This window comes from Somniosus microcephalus, chromosome 28, assembly GCF_052327205.1.
Source record: "Somniosus microcephalus isolate GS21.2 chromosome 28, FLI_Smic_1.0, whole genome shotgun sequence".
Lineage (NCBI taxonomy): Eukaryota > Metazoa > Chordata > Chondrichthyes > Squaliformes > Somniosidae > Somniosus > Somniosus microcephalus.
The window spans coordinates 38,102,264-38,114,585 of NC_141014.1; the positions used below are offsets into that span (position 1 = coordinate 38,102,264).

The 12,322-nt window shown below is 51.4% G+C and overlaps 1 protein-coding gene across 1 annotated transcript; it reads left to right on the forward strand.

Annotated features, from left to right (window-relative positions):
* The first annotated feature begins 3,415 nt into the window (after positions 1-3,415).
* LOC147099617 (ATP-sensitive inward rectifier potassium channel 11-like) lies at positions 3,416-4,958 on the forward strand. The gene has a single exon (XM_085969334.1). The coding sequence runs from the start codon at positions 3,416-3,418 to the stop codon at positions 4,619-4,621; it is 1,206 nt and encodes a 401-aa protein (XP_085825460.1). The 3' UTR covers positions 4,622-4,958.
* Positions 4,959-12,322: the final 7,364 nt, after the last annotated feature.

The following is a 12,322-nucleotide window of genomic DNA, read 5'->3' on the forward strand; positions in this document are numbered from 1 at the left end:
TTTAGCATGTCCCTCTAAGACCATAAGATAATATTGCCTGCCTCCTTGGGTCAACCAGAGATGTTTGCAGGTGTTCCTCGGGCCAGTTTCGAGGTCAGACTGACTTTCCTTCTTCTCTCCCCCTTTTTTTTGTTGTTGGGAACGTTTGAATGACCGGCTTTCACTGTTACTACTTGTTTCGAAAAAACACGACACCTGAAGTGTGACAGATGTGAGCTGTTTGTGGGATTGAGCAACGTCAGCCTGTTACTAAAATCTCCACCATGTAACTTTGACACTCAGCAGACGCTGGCCCAGGATATCCAATTAGCATTATTTTCAGACATGTGCGTTAATGCAAAGTGCTAACACCAGCGTTTAAAATGATACCAGTCAGAAAATCCTGGCTATGTTGATGAAAGTTTTACAATGTGTTTCTGTGCTATAGAATGTGTAGCTACTGGCTCTCACTGGACCGCGAGTGGCAGCACTCTCGCCTCCAGAGCCAGAAGGCCGTGGGTTCAAGTCCCACTCCGGAGATTGGAACACCAAAATCTAGACCCAGTGCCAGTACTGAGGGAGCGCCGCACTGTCGGAGGGGCAGTACTGAGGGAGCGCCGCACTGTCGGAGGGGCAGTACTGAGGGAGTGCCGCACTGTCGGAGGAGCAGTACTGAGGGAGCACCGCACTGTCGGAGGGGCAGTACTGAGGGAGCGCCGCACTGTCGGAGGGGCAGTACTGAGGGAGCGCCGCACTGTCGGAGGGGCAGTACTGAGGGAGCGCCGCACTGTCGGAGGGGCAGTACTGAGGGAGCGCCGCACTGTCGGAGGGGCAGTACTGAGGGAGCGCCGCACTGTTGGAGGGGCAGTACTGAGGGAGCGCCGCACTGTCGGAGGGGCAGTACTGAGGGAGCGCCGCACTGTCAGAGGGGCAGTACTGAGGGAGCGCTGCGCTGTCGGAGGGGCAGTACTGAGGGTGTGCTGCACTGTCAGAGGGGCAGTACTGAGGGAGCGCCGCACTGTTGGAGGGGCAGTACTGAGGGAGCGCCGCACTGTCTGAGGGGCAGTACTGAGGGTGTGCTGCACTGTCGGAGGGGCAGTACTGAGGGAGCGCCGCACTGTCAGAGGGGCAGTACTGAGGGAGCGCTGCGCTGTCGGAGGGGCAGTACTGAGGGAGCGCCGCACTGTCGGAGGGGTAGTACTGAGGGAGCACTGCACTGTCGGAGGGGCAGTACTGAGGGTGTGCTGCACTGTCGGAGGGGCGGTACTGAGGGAGTGCCGCACTGTCAGAGGGGCAGTACTGAGGGAGCGCTGCGCTGTCGGAGGGGCAGTACTGAGGGTGTGCTGCACTGTCAGAGGGGCAGTACTGAGGGAGCGCCGCACTGTTGGAGGGGCAGTACTGAGGGAGCGCCGCACTGTCTGAGGGGCAGTACTGAGGGTGTGCTGCACTGTCGGAGGGGCAGTACTGAGGGAGCGCCGCACTGTCAGAGGGGCAGTACTGAGGGAGCGCTGCGCTGTCGGAGGGGCAGTACTGAGGGAGCGCCGCACTGTCGGAGGGGTAGTACTGAGGGAGCACTGCACTGTCGGAGGGGCAGTACTGAGGGTGTGCTGCACTGTCGGAGGGGTGGTACTGAGGGAGTGCCGCACTGTCGGAGGGGCAGTACTGAGGGAGCGCCGCACTGTCGGAGGGGCAGTACTGAGGGAGCGCCGCACTGTCGGAGGGGTAGTACTGAGGGAGCGCTGCACTGTCGGAGGGGCAGTTCTGAGGGAGTGCTGCACTGTCTGAGGGGCAGTACTGAGGGAGCGCCGCACTGTCAGAGGTGCTGTAAATGGCCCAATAACAACAACAACTTCTATTTATATAGCGCCTTTAAAGTAGTAAAACGTCCCAAGGCGCTGCACAGGAGTATTTTAAGACAAAAATTTTGACACCGAGTCACATAAGGAGAAATTAGGGCTGGTGACCAAAAGCTTGGTCAAAGAGGTTTTAAGGAGCGTCTTAAAGGAGGCAAGAGAGGTAGAGTGGCGGAGAGTTTTAGGGAGGGAATTCCAGAGCTTGGGGGCCTAGGCGGCTGAAGGCATGGCCGTCAATGGTGGAGCGATTATAATCAGGGATACTCAAGAGGGCAGAATTAGAGGAGCGCAGATATCTCGAGGGGTTGTGGGGCTGAAGGAGATTACAGAGATAGGGAGGGGGGCGAGGAGGCCACAGAGATAGGGAGGGGGCGAGGAGGCCACAGAGATAGGGAGGGGCCGAGGAGGCCACAGAGATAGGGAGGGGGCGAGGAGGCCACGGAGATAGGGAGGGGGGCGAGGAGGCCACAGAGATAGGGAGGGGGCGAGGAGGCCACGGAGATAGGGAGGGGGGCGAGGAGGCCACAGAGATAGGGAGGGGGGCGAGGAGGCCACAGAGATAGGGAGGGGGCGAGGAGGCCACGGAGATAGGGAGGGGGGCGAGGAGGCCACAGAGATAGGGAGGGGGCGAGGAGGCCACAGAGATAGGGAGGGGGCGAGGAGACCACAGAGATAGGGAGGGGGCGAGGAGGCCACAGAGATAGGGAGGGGGCGAGGAGGCCACAGAGATAGGGAGGGGGCGAGGAGACCACAGAGATAGGGAGGGGGCAAGGAGGCCACAGAGATAGGGAGGGGGGCGAGGAGGCCACAGAGATAGGGAGGGGGCGAGGAGGCCACAGAGATAGGGAGGGGGCGAGGAGACCACAGAGATAGGGAGGGGGCGAGGAGGCCACAGAGATAGGGAGGGGGCGAGGAGGCCACAGAGATAGGGAGGGGGCGAGGAGACCACAGAGATAGGGAGGGGGCGAGGAGGCCACAGAGATAGGGAGGGGGCGAGGAGACCACAGAGATAGGGAGGGGGCGAGGAGACCACAGAGATAGGGAGGGGGCGAGGAGACCACAGAGATAGGGAGGGGGCGAGGAGGCCACAGAGATAGGGAGGGGGCGAGGAGACCACAGAGATAGGGAGGGGGCCGAGGAGGCCACGGAGATAGGGAGGGGGGCGAGGAGGCCACAGAGATAGGGAGGGGGCGAGGAGGCCACAGAGATAGGGAGGGGGGCGAGGAGATCACAGAGATAGGGAGGGGGCGAGGAGGCCACAGAGATAGGGAGGGGGGCGAGGAGATCACAGAGATAGGGAGGGGGCGAGGAGATCACAGAGATAGGGAGGGGGGCGAGGAGGCCACAGAGATAGGGAGGGGGCGAGGAGGCCACAGAGATAGGGAGGGGGGCGAGGAGATCACAGAGATAGGGAGGGGGGCGAGGAGGCCACAGAGATAGGGAGGGGGCGAGGAGGCCACGGAGGGATTTGAAAACCAGGATGAGAATTTTGAAATCGAGATAACCAATAACCAGAATATAGAGCAAGGCGGTAAAGAGGTTAACCCTTGTCCATGTTCGCTGTGGTCCCACAGGCAGGAACAATGCTGGCAAGGAAGGGGATCATTCCGGAAGAGTACTTATTGACCAGGCTGGTGGAAGACGACCTCTCACAGCCTCGTTACCGCGCCAAGTCGAGGAAAGCTCGCTTCGTCACCAAAAATGGAGGCTGCAACGTGGCCCACAAGAACATCCGAGAGCAAGGACGCTTCCTTCAAGACGTCTTCACCACCTTGGTAGACCTCAAGTGGCCTTATACGCTTGTGATCTTCACCATGTCGTTCCTGTGCAGTTGGATGCTGTTTGCCATGTTTTGGTGGCTGATTGCCTTTTCCCATGGAGACCTAGACTCCAAGCCGGACAGCGTCGTTCCCTGCATCACCAGCATCAATTCTTTTACCTCCGCCTTCCTTTTCTCCATTGAGGTCCAGGTGACCATAGGCTTTGGAAGCAGAATGGTGACTGAGGAATGCCCCTTAGCCATCACCGTCCTGATCATCCAGAACATATCGGGCCTCATCATCAATGCGGTCATGCTGGGCTGCATCTTCATGAAGACCGCCCAGGCAAACCGAAGGGCGGAAACCATCATTTTCAGCAAGTACGCAGTAATTGCTCAGAGGAATGGTAAATTGTGCTTCATGTTCCGGGTGGGCGACTTGAGAAAAAGCATGATTATCAGTGCCACCATACAAATGCAACTGGTCAAGAAGACCACCACCCAAGAAGGAGAAGTGGTCCCCATCGCTCAGATTGACATCCAAGTGGAGAATCCAGTGGGCGTCAATGCTATCTTCCTGGTTTCTCCTCTCATCATAAGCCACACCATTGATAAGAATAGCCCGCTCTACGGTCTGTCGGCATCTGGCCTCCAACAAGAAGACCTTGAGGTGGTGGTCCTACTTGAAGGTGTGGTGGAGACCACAGGCATCACTACCCAAGCGAGGACGTCTTATTTGCCGGAGGAGATACTCTGGGGCCGCAGGTTCGTGCCCGTTGTGACCGAGGAAGAGGGAAGATACTCGGTTGATTATTCCAAGTTTGGCAACACTGTGAAGTCCAACACCCCGCTGTGCAGCGCAAGAGAACTTGAGGTGCAGCAGAGAAGTCAAAACCAAGAGAACAATGGTCCAAAATTTCAGATGAGTGCCCTACTGAAAAGGAGTTTCTCCAAGACTATCAATGTTCCTCAAGTGCGCATGAAATCATCTGTGCATTTTCGGTCCATAGACACTTTAGCTACTATTTAGGCACGTGAGGAGATAGGGTCACAGTCATTGCGCCTCTGAATCTTCCTTCCTGTACATTCTTAGCTGAAAACATGCTGTTCCACCTCCCTCAGCACAGAAAGAGGCCCTTCGGCCCATCGTGTCTGCGCCGGCCATCAAGCCCTGTCTATTCTAATCCCATTTTCCAGCACTTGGTCCGTAGCCTTGTATGCTATGGCGTTTCAAGTGCTCATCTAAATGCTTCTTGAATGTTGTGAGGGTTCCTGCCTCTACCACCCTTTCAGGCAGTGAGCTCCAGATTCCAACCACCCTCTGGGTGAAAAAGTTTTTCCTCAAAACCCCTCTAAACCTCCTGCCCCTTACCTTGAAACTATGCCCCCTGGTTATTGACCCCTCTACTAAGGGGAAAAGTTCCTTTCTATCTACCCTATCTATGCCCCTCATAATTTTGTACACCTCAATCAGATCCCCCCTCAGCCTTCTCTGCTCTAAGGAAAACAACCCCAGCCTGACCAATCTCTCTTCATAGCTGAAGTGCTCCAGCCCAGGTAACATCCTGGTGAATCTCCTCTGCACCCTCGCCAATGCAATCACATCCTTTCTATAGTGTGGCGACCAGAACTGCACACAGTATTCCAGTTGTGGCCTAACTAGCGTTTTAACAGCTCCATCATAACCTCCCTGCTCTTAAATTCTATGCCTCGGCTAATGAAGGCAAGTATCCCATATGCCATCTTAACCACCTTATCTACCTGTCCTGCTGCCTTCAGGGATCTATGTACATGCACACCAAGGTCCCTCTGATTCTCTGTCCTTCCTAGGGTCCTACCATTCATTGTGTATTCCCTTGCCTTGTTAGTCTTCCCAAAATGCATCACCTCACATGTTTCAGGGTTAAATTCCATTTGCCACTGTTCTGCCCATCTGACCAACCCGTCTATATTGTCCTGTAGCCTGAGGCTTCCCTCCTCGTTATTTACCACTTCACCAATTTTCGTGTCATCTGCGAACTTACTGATCATACCTCCTACATTTATATCTAAATCATTAACGTACACTACAGCAAGGGACCGAGCTCCAATCCCTGCGGTACCCCACTGGACAGTCTTCCAGTCACAAAAACAACCTTCGACCATCACCCTCTGCCTCCTGCCACTAAGACAATTTTGGATCCAATGTGCCAAATTACCCATGGGCTCTTACCTTCTTGACTGGTCTCCCATGCGGGACTTTGTGAAAAGCCTTACTGAAGTCCATGTAGACTACATCAACTGCACTACCCTCATCCACACACCTGGTCACCCCCTCGAAAAATTCAATCAAATTGGTTAGACATGATCTCCTCCTGACAAAGCCATGCTGACTATCCTTGATTAATCCTAGCCTACTCCTGGTCTTATTTATTATTCTTTCCCAGGCGCTTAAAACTGTGAATCTCCTCACTTTCCTTAGTCTTCCTTATCTCCTACAATCTATGGTAAGGTTGTCATCACCTAGCTACTCCTCCCCAATTGAGCTTGTGTTTGCTCCGACTCTTCCCAGTCTGGGCAGTGTCCTGCACTATAGGCCTTGGCCTCTCACCTTGGGCTTCGTACTTTAAAAAAAGACAGAGGAACTAGATGACGGATCGACTTAGACACCGGCCCTAACGTTCTCCTCCATATACTGGTGGTAAGAGTCCCACATCCAGTTCTCGATGGGTATGGACCCACAATGGGTGAGGAATGGAAAATATCACATCGGCACAGTAGGCACATTGTTGGAGCAGAGTAGAAGAAGATTTATCTGCATCTAGCCATGATATACATGAGTTATTGCTATCACTGAGTGCCTGAATTAGAAGGTGTTCCAATCCCCAGTACTACATTCCTCATATTAATGATCGCAAGATTCACAAAGAAATGTGATTCACAATGCATGTTATATTTTGACATATGATAATTGGAATGAAGCACAAGTATGACATCAAGTTTTGAAGCACATAGCAACAGTTGTTAAGCAGCACGTTCTCATTGAAACTTATAAAATTCTGACAGGACTGGACAGACGAGATGCAGGAAGGATGTTCCCGATGGTCGGAGAGTCCAGAACCAGGGGGTCACAGTCTAAGGATAAGGGGTAAGCCATTTAGGACAGAGATGAGGAGGAATTTCTTCACCCAGAGAGTGGCGAACCTGTGGAATTCTCTACCACACAAGGCAGTAGAGGCCAATTCATTAAATATATTCAAGAAGGAGTTGGATATATTTCTTAAGGCTAAAGGGATCAAGGGATATGGGGAGAAAGCAGGGACAGGGTACTGAATTTGGATGATCAGCCATGATCTCATTGAATGGCGGAACGGGCTCGAGGGGCCGAATGACCTACTCCTGCTCCTATCTTCGATGTTTCTGTTTCTAATGTGACCATGGTCATCTCCTTCCTGTGTAGCGAGTTGCCCTGTTTGGGGTGGGTGGGTGGGGGGCGAGGGGGAAAGTGGGGCTCATTGAATTCGCCCTTGACCCAACAGAGGACAGTTGAATTCCTTGCAGCAAATCCGGAGAAGGGATTGCAAGGTAGTGGGAGGCAGCGTGACCTGGGGGAGGAGGAGGAGGAGGAGGAGGACGAGGAGAGTGGGTGGTTGTAATCTCTGGAGTTTCGAAGGATGAGAGGTGATCTCACTGAAATGTATAACATTCTTAGAGGGCTTGACAGGGTAGATACAGGGAGGATGTTTCCCCCTGGCTGGAGAGTCTAGAACCAGGGGTCACAGTCTCAGGATAAGGGGTCGGCCATTTAGGACTGAGATGCGGAGAAATTTCTTCACTCAGAGGGTGGTGAATTTTTGGAATTCTCTGCCCCAGAGGGCTGTGTATCCCGAATCATTGAATATATCCAAGACTGAGATCCATAGATTTTTGGACACTTGGGGAATCAAGGGATATGGAGATCGCGCGGGAAAGTGGAGATGAGGTCGAAGATCAGCCATGATCTTATTGAATGGCGGAGCACGGGTACGGCAACACAGTGGTTATGTTACTGGACGAGTAATCCGGCGGCCTGGACTAATGATTCAGAGACATGAGATCTAAATCCCAACACGGTAGCTGGGGAATTAAAATACAGTTGATTAACAAACCAGGAATAAAATAAAAGCTAGTGTCAGTAATGGTGACCATGAAACTACCCATCTGCTTCACTAATGTCCTTTAGGGAAGGAAATCTGCCGTCCTTACCCGGTCTGGCCTATATAGAAACATAGAAGATAGGAGCAGGAGTAGGCCATTCGGCCCCTCGAGCCTGCTCCGCCATTTAATGAGATCATGGCTGATCATCTAAATTCAGTACCCTGTCCCTGCTTTCTCCCCCTATCCCTTGATCCCCTTAGCCTTAAGAAATATATCCAACTCCTTCTTGAATATATTTAATGAATTGGCCTCCACTGCCTTCTGTGGTAGAGAATTCCACAGGTTCACCACTCTCTGGGTGGAGAAATTCCTCCTCATCTCAGTCTTAAATGGCTTACCCCATATCCTTAGATGTCATGATCTGTGGGCGCAGGAGATCGTGGCGGTAGTGTTTAGCGCCGCTGCAAAATGTCTGGTCAACTTCGCGAGCGGCGCAAACATCGCCGCGTCCGGGCGCTAGTTGTTTTGCGCCCCATTAGCGCCCTCTTAAGGCGCTAACGGGAGGCGCAAACAACTGAATTTTCCCCCCTAGATGTTTCATGTGCAGGAATATACTAGCACAGTCTCGATGGGGCCGAATGGCCTGTTTTCTGTGCTGGAACATTCTATGATTCTATCGCTTCTTCTACATCTCCGGACTGACCACTTTATTATTGCTGTGGTAACTTTGGTTACAGGCTATAGACATCTCCTGTGAGATTCCAACATATGTGTTCATGTTTTGATGAATAATTTGTCAGTATTTATGGAGGGCAGGTGTTTGGATCTACCGGGATTGACTCTGACTCTGCATTGACCCAGACTGTCCCTTTCTCTGCTTCTATTTGTGGGAAGGTGCTGGGGCTTCTGATTGTCCACCCGCGCCCGCCCCTCCCCCACCCCCGCCACACCCCTACCTCTCAGCAACTCTGCACTACAACCCTGAACTACCTTTTTCTTCTGCTCTTGACCAGGAGATGTGACAAGCCTGGTTGTCTCTCTATTTTGTTCCCAGAAAGGGATGGTGGTGGTGGTGGTGGGGAGGGTAACTGGTTGTGGGCGAGCAGCGTGCAGACCGTACATTGCCCCTCCGCCCTGCTCCTGGATGCGGGGGATTTGAGTGGGGAGGGCGAGGGTAAGGCTTGAGTGTCTGTGGGCGGGGGAATTAATTTAAGAAATAAGGATTAAAACACTGGTTTCGTTCTGCAACCTATCATGTAGATTCATCTTTACCTTCAGACCTGCGGACAGCACCTTGACCAGACAAACAGCATGTTATACAGGGCCTTGGTGAGACCACACCTGGAGTACTGTGTGCAGTTTTGGTCTCCTTACCTAAGAAAGGATATACTTGCCAGCAAAGGTTCACCAGACAGATTCCTGGGATAACAGGACTGACGTAAGAAAACTACTAGGCACTTGGTCTAAGCGTTAAACAAAGCTTTAATCAACTGTTTTACAACATGGAGGTCTAGTTGTGTCCTTCACTAGTTCCTGTTAAAGAATATTCCGAGCAAGCTGGGCCCGTGCCCGAGTATTTATACTCTCCCTGGATAGCGCCACCAGCAGGCCGCCCAGTATCATTTCATAAGTCATTTCCACATGAATGACAAGATTCATGTCAAGGACTATCGTATGAGGAGAGATTGGGTCAAGCCTGTATTCACTAGATTTTAGAAGAATGAGAGGGGATCTCATCGAAACGTATACATTTCTGACAGGGCTAGACAGACTGGATGCAGGGAGGATGTTCCCCCTGGCTGGGGGGGGCTCTAGAACCAGGGGTCACAGTCTCAGGATACGGGGTAGGACATTTAGGACTGAGATGAGGAGAAATTTCTTCACTCAGAGGGTGGTGAACCTGTGGAATTCTCTACCACAGAAGGCTGTGGATGCCAAGTCACTGAATATATTTAAGAAGGAGATAGATAGATTTCTAGACACAAAAGGCATCAAGGGGTATGGGGAGAGAGCGGGAATATGGTATTGAGATAGAGGATCAGCCATGATCATATTGACTGGCGGTGCAGGCTCGAAGGGCCGAATGGCCGACTCCTGCTCCTATTTTTCTATGTTTCTATGTCTCTATGCAGCCAAGACCTTTTTGAGCACAAAATTTAAATGAGAAGGCAACTCTGTGGTTAGTGATCTCTACACTTCTCATGCACAACCATTTCCCCCCCGCTCCCCCCTCCCCCCCCCTTCCCTTCTGGGACCAGAATATAAGCACTGGTGCGGAGCATTCGCGAGGGTCTAATTTCACCTCCGCTCTATTTCTGTGCCAGTTTGGCTCAGTTAGTAGCACCCTCCCCCTCCCTGAGTCAAGGAGGTTCTAGGTTCAAGTCCCACTCCAGGGCCCGAAGGTGCGCTCCAAGCTGTCACTCCAGCACCATACGACGAGGGGGGGAGTTCTGCATCGCTGGACGTGCCTTGGGGTAAATTGTTGAACTGACGTCTTTTCTCCTGTGTCTCCGGTTGGTGGTTGCCAGAGATCCACGGGATGGTGGAAGAGGGGCTTTGCTGGCCCACAACGGCCCCTCAACCAACACCACCAAAAGAACATTAATCTCATTGCTGTTTGCTGGAACTTACTGCGAATAAAGTGGCTGCTGTCTTCTCCATCAGAACAGTCACGGCACGGCACTCCAAAGTAATTCATTCTGTGTGAAGACATTTCGATGTGATAAGGCACAAGATAGGTGCAAGTCTCTATTTCTGTTTATAGCCTGTTAAGCCCTGTTGCACTATTGAGGGAACAGGCAGCCTTTGCGAAGTATTATTGGTGGTGAGTGTTACAACTTGATCTGCTACAATTACATTTTATCATGGCCTTCGTAAAGGACCACTTGCACAGGTGGGCCATTGCTGTGAACCAAAATACGACGTAACGCACAACGTAATCTGAGGGGTAGTTAACAACATGGGTTAACAATAAGCCCATTTCCCAGTGATTTGTTCACCGGAAACTGCAACCCCGAACCTCTCTGACTGAAGGACGCGTGACACTCTGACATATTGTAACTCTCAGGCTTCAGCTGCGAATCGGGTTTATTCAGAAGTAAAATTACACAGAAGCCAGAGCAAACACACAGCAGATTTGACTGGATTGCAGAACTTTACTCAACCCGTATTCCTTGTTTCGAAACAATAAAGTATCATGTTGTTCCCACTGTTCTATTAATCTTTTATATAGGCCTGTGATGCAACGTTTATATGTGAAATCAGATATTCGCGGAGTGTTCCGTTAGCCCCAGTCTTATAGTTGCCTGGTGAAGCAGAAATACACTAAAGAAACCTTCATACAGGATACCTTATACTCCCTCTTTGCTTTCAAGTCTGAGACAAAGGAAGATCAAAGGGAGTCTTTCACAATTGAATGAAGCTGTCAATTACAAATAGATAACAAAAGACACACACAAACTGCCTGTCAGGTTTCCTGGGCGCAATGCTCACGTCCGTGAAGCAAAGCAACTCTTGGATACAGACTGAGAGCGTTCTCCTCCCTCTGGCATGTTAGACACCATCGCGGGCACGCTGATGTGACAATTGCAAAGTCCATGGACGGATGTAACATAGAAACATAGAAGATAGGAGCAGGAGTAGGCCATTCGGCCCCTCGAGCCTGCTCCGCCATTTAATGAGATCATGGCTGATCATCCAAATTCAGTACCCTGTCCCTGCTCTCTCCCCATATCCCTTGATCCCTTTAGCCTTAAAAGAAATATGTCTAATTCCTTCTTGAATATATTTAATGAATTGGCCTCAACTGCCTTCTGTGGTAGAGAATTCCACAGGTTCACCACTCTCTGGGTGAAGAAATTCCTCCTCATCTCTGTCCTAAATGGCTTACCCCTTATCCTTAGACTGTGATACCTGGTTCTGGACTCCCCCGCCATCGGGAACATCCTTCCTGCATCTAGTCTGTCTAGTCCTGTTAGAATTTTATAAATTTCAATGAGATCCCCTCTCATTCTTCTAAACTCCAGCGAGTATAAGCCCAATCGACCCAATCTCTCCTCATACGTCATTCCTGCCATCCCAGGTATCAGTCTGGTGAATCTTCACTGCACTCCCTCCATGGCAAGAACATCCTTCCTCAGATAAGGCAACCAATTAATGGCCTGGTGGTTTAATATTAACTGTTACTAGTATTTTGGGTAAAATTAATGTCGAACACATGTTAAGCGGTCCAGCTAGACAAGAGGTGACTCATCTGCCTTTCAAGTGGCACCGACAAGGGAGACAGATACTGTACACATCACACACACACCAACAAGAATGCTTCTGATCCTGGGATGAGAGGGTTGTCCTATGAGGGGAGATTGTGTAGAATGGGCCAATACTCTCTGGAGTTTAGAAGAATGAGAGGTGATCTCATTGAAACGTATAAGATTCTGAGGGGGATTGACAGGGTAGATGCTGAGAGGCTGTTTCCACCTGGTTGGAGAGTCTAGAACCAGGGGGCAGAGTCTCAGGGTAAGGGTCGGCCATTTAGGACTGAGACAAGGAGAATTTCTTCACTCGGAGGGTGGCGAATCTTTGGAATTCTCTACCCCAGAGGGCTGTGGAGGCTCAG

Coding starts and splice junctions, on each gene's coding strand:
- LOC147099617 (XM_085969334.1), top strand. CDS start 3,416: ATGCTGGCAAGGAAGGGGATCATTCCGGAAGAGTACTTATTGACCAGG.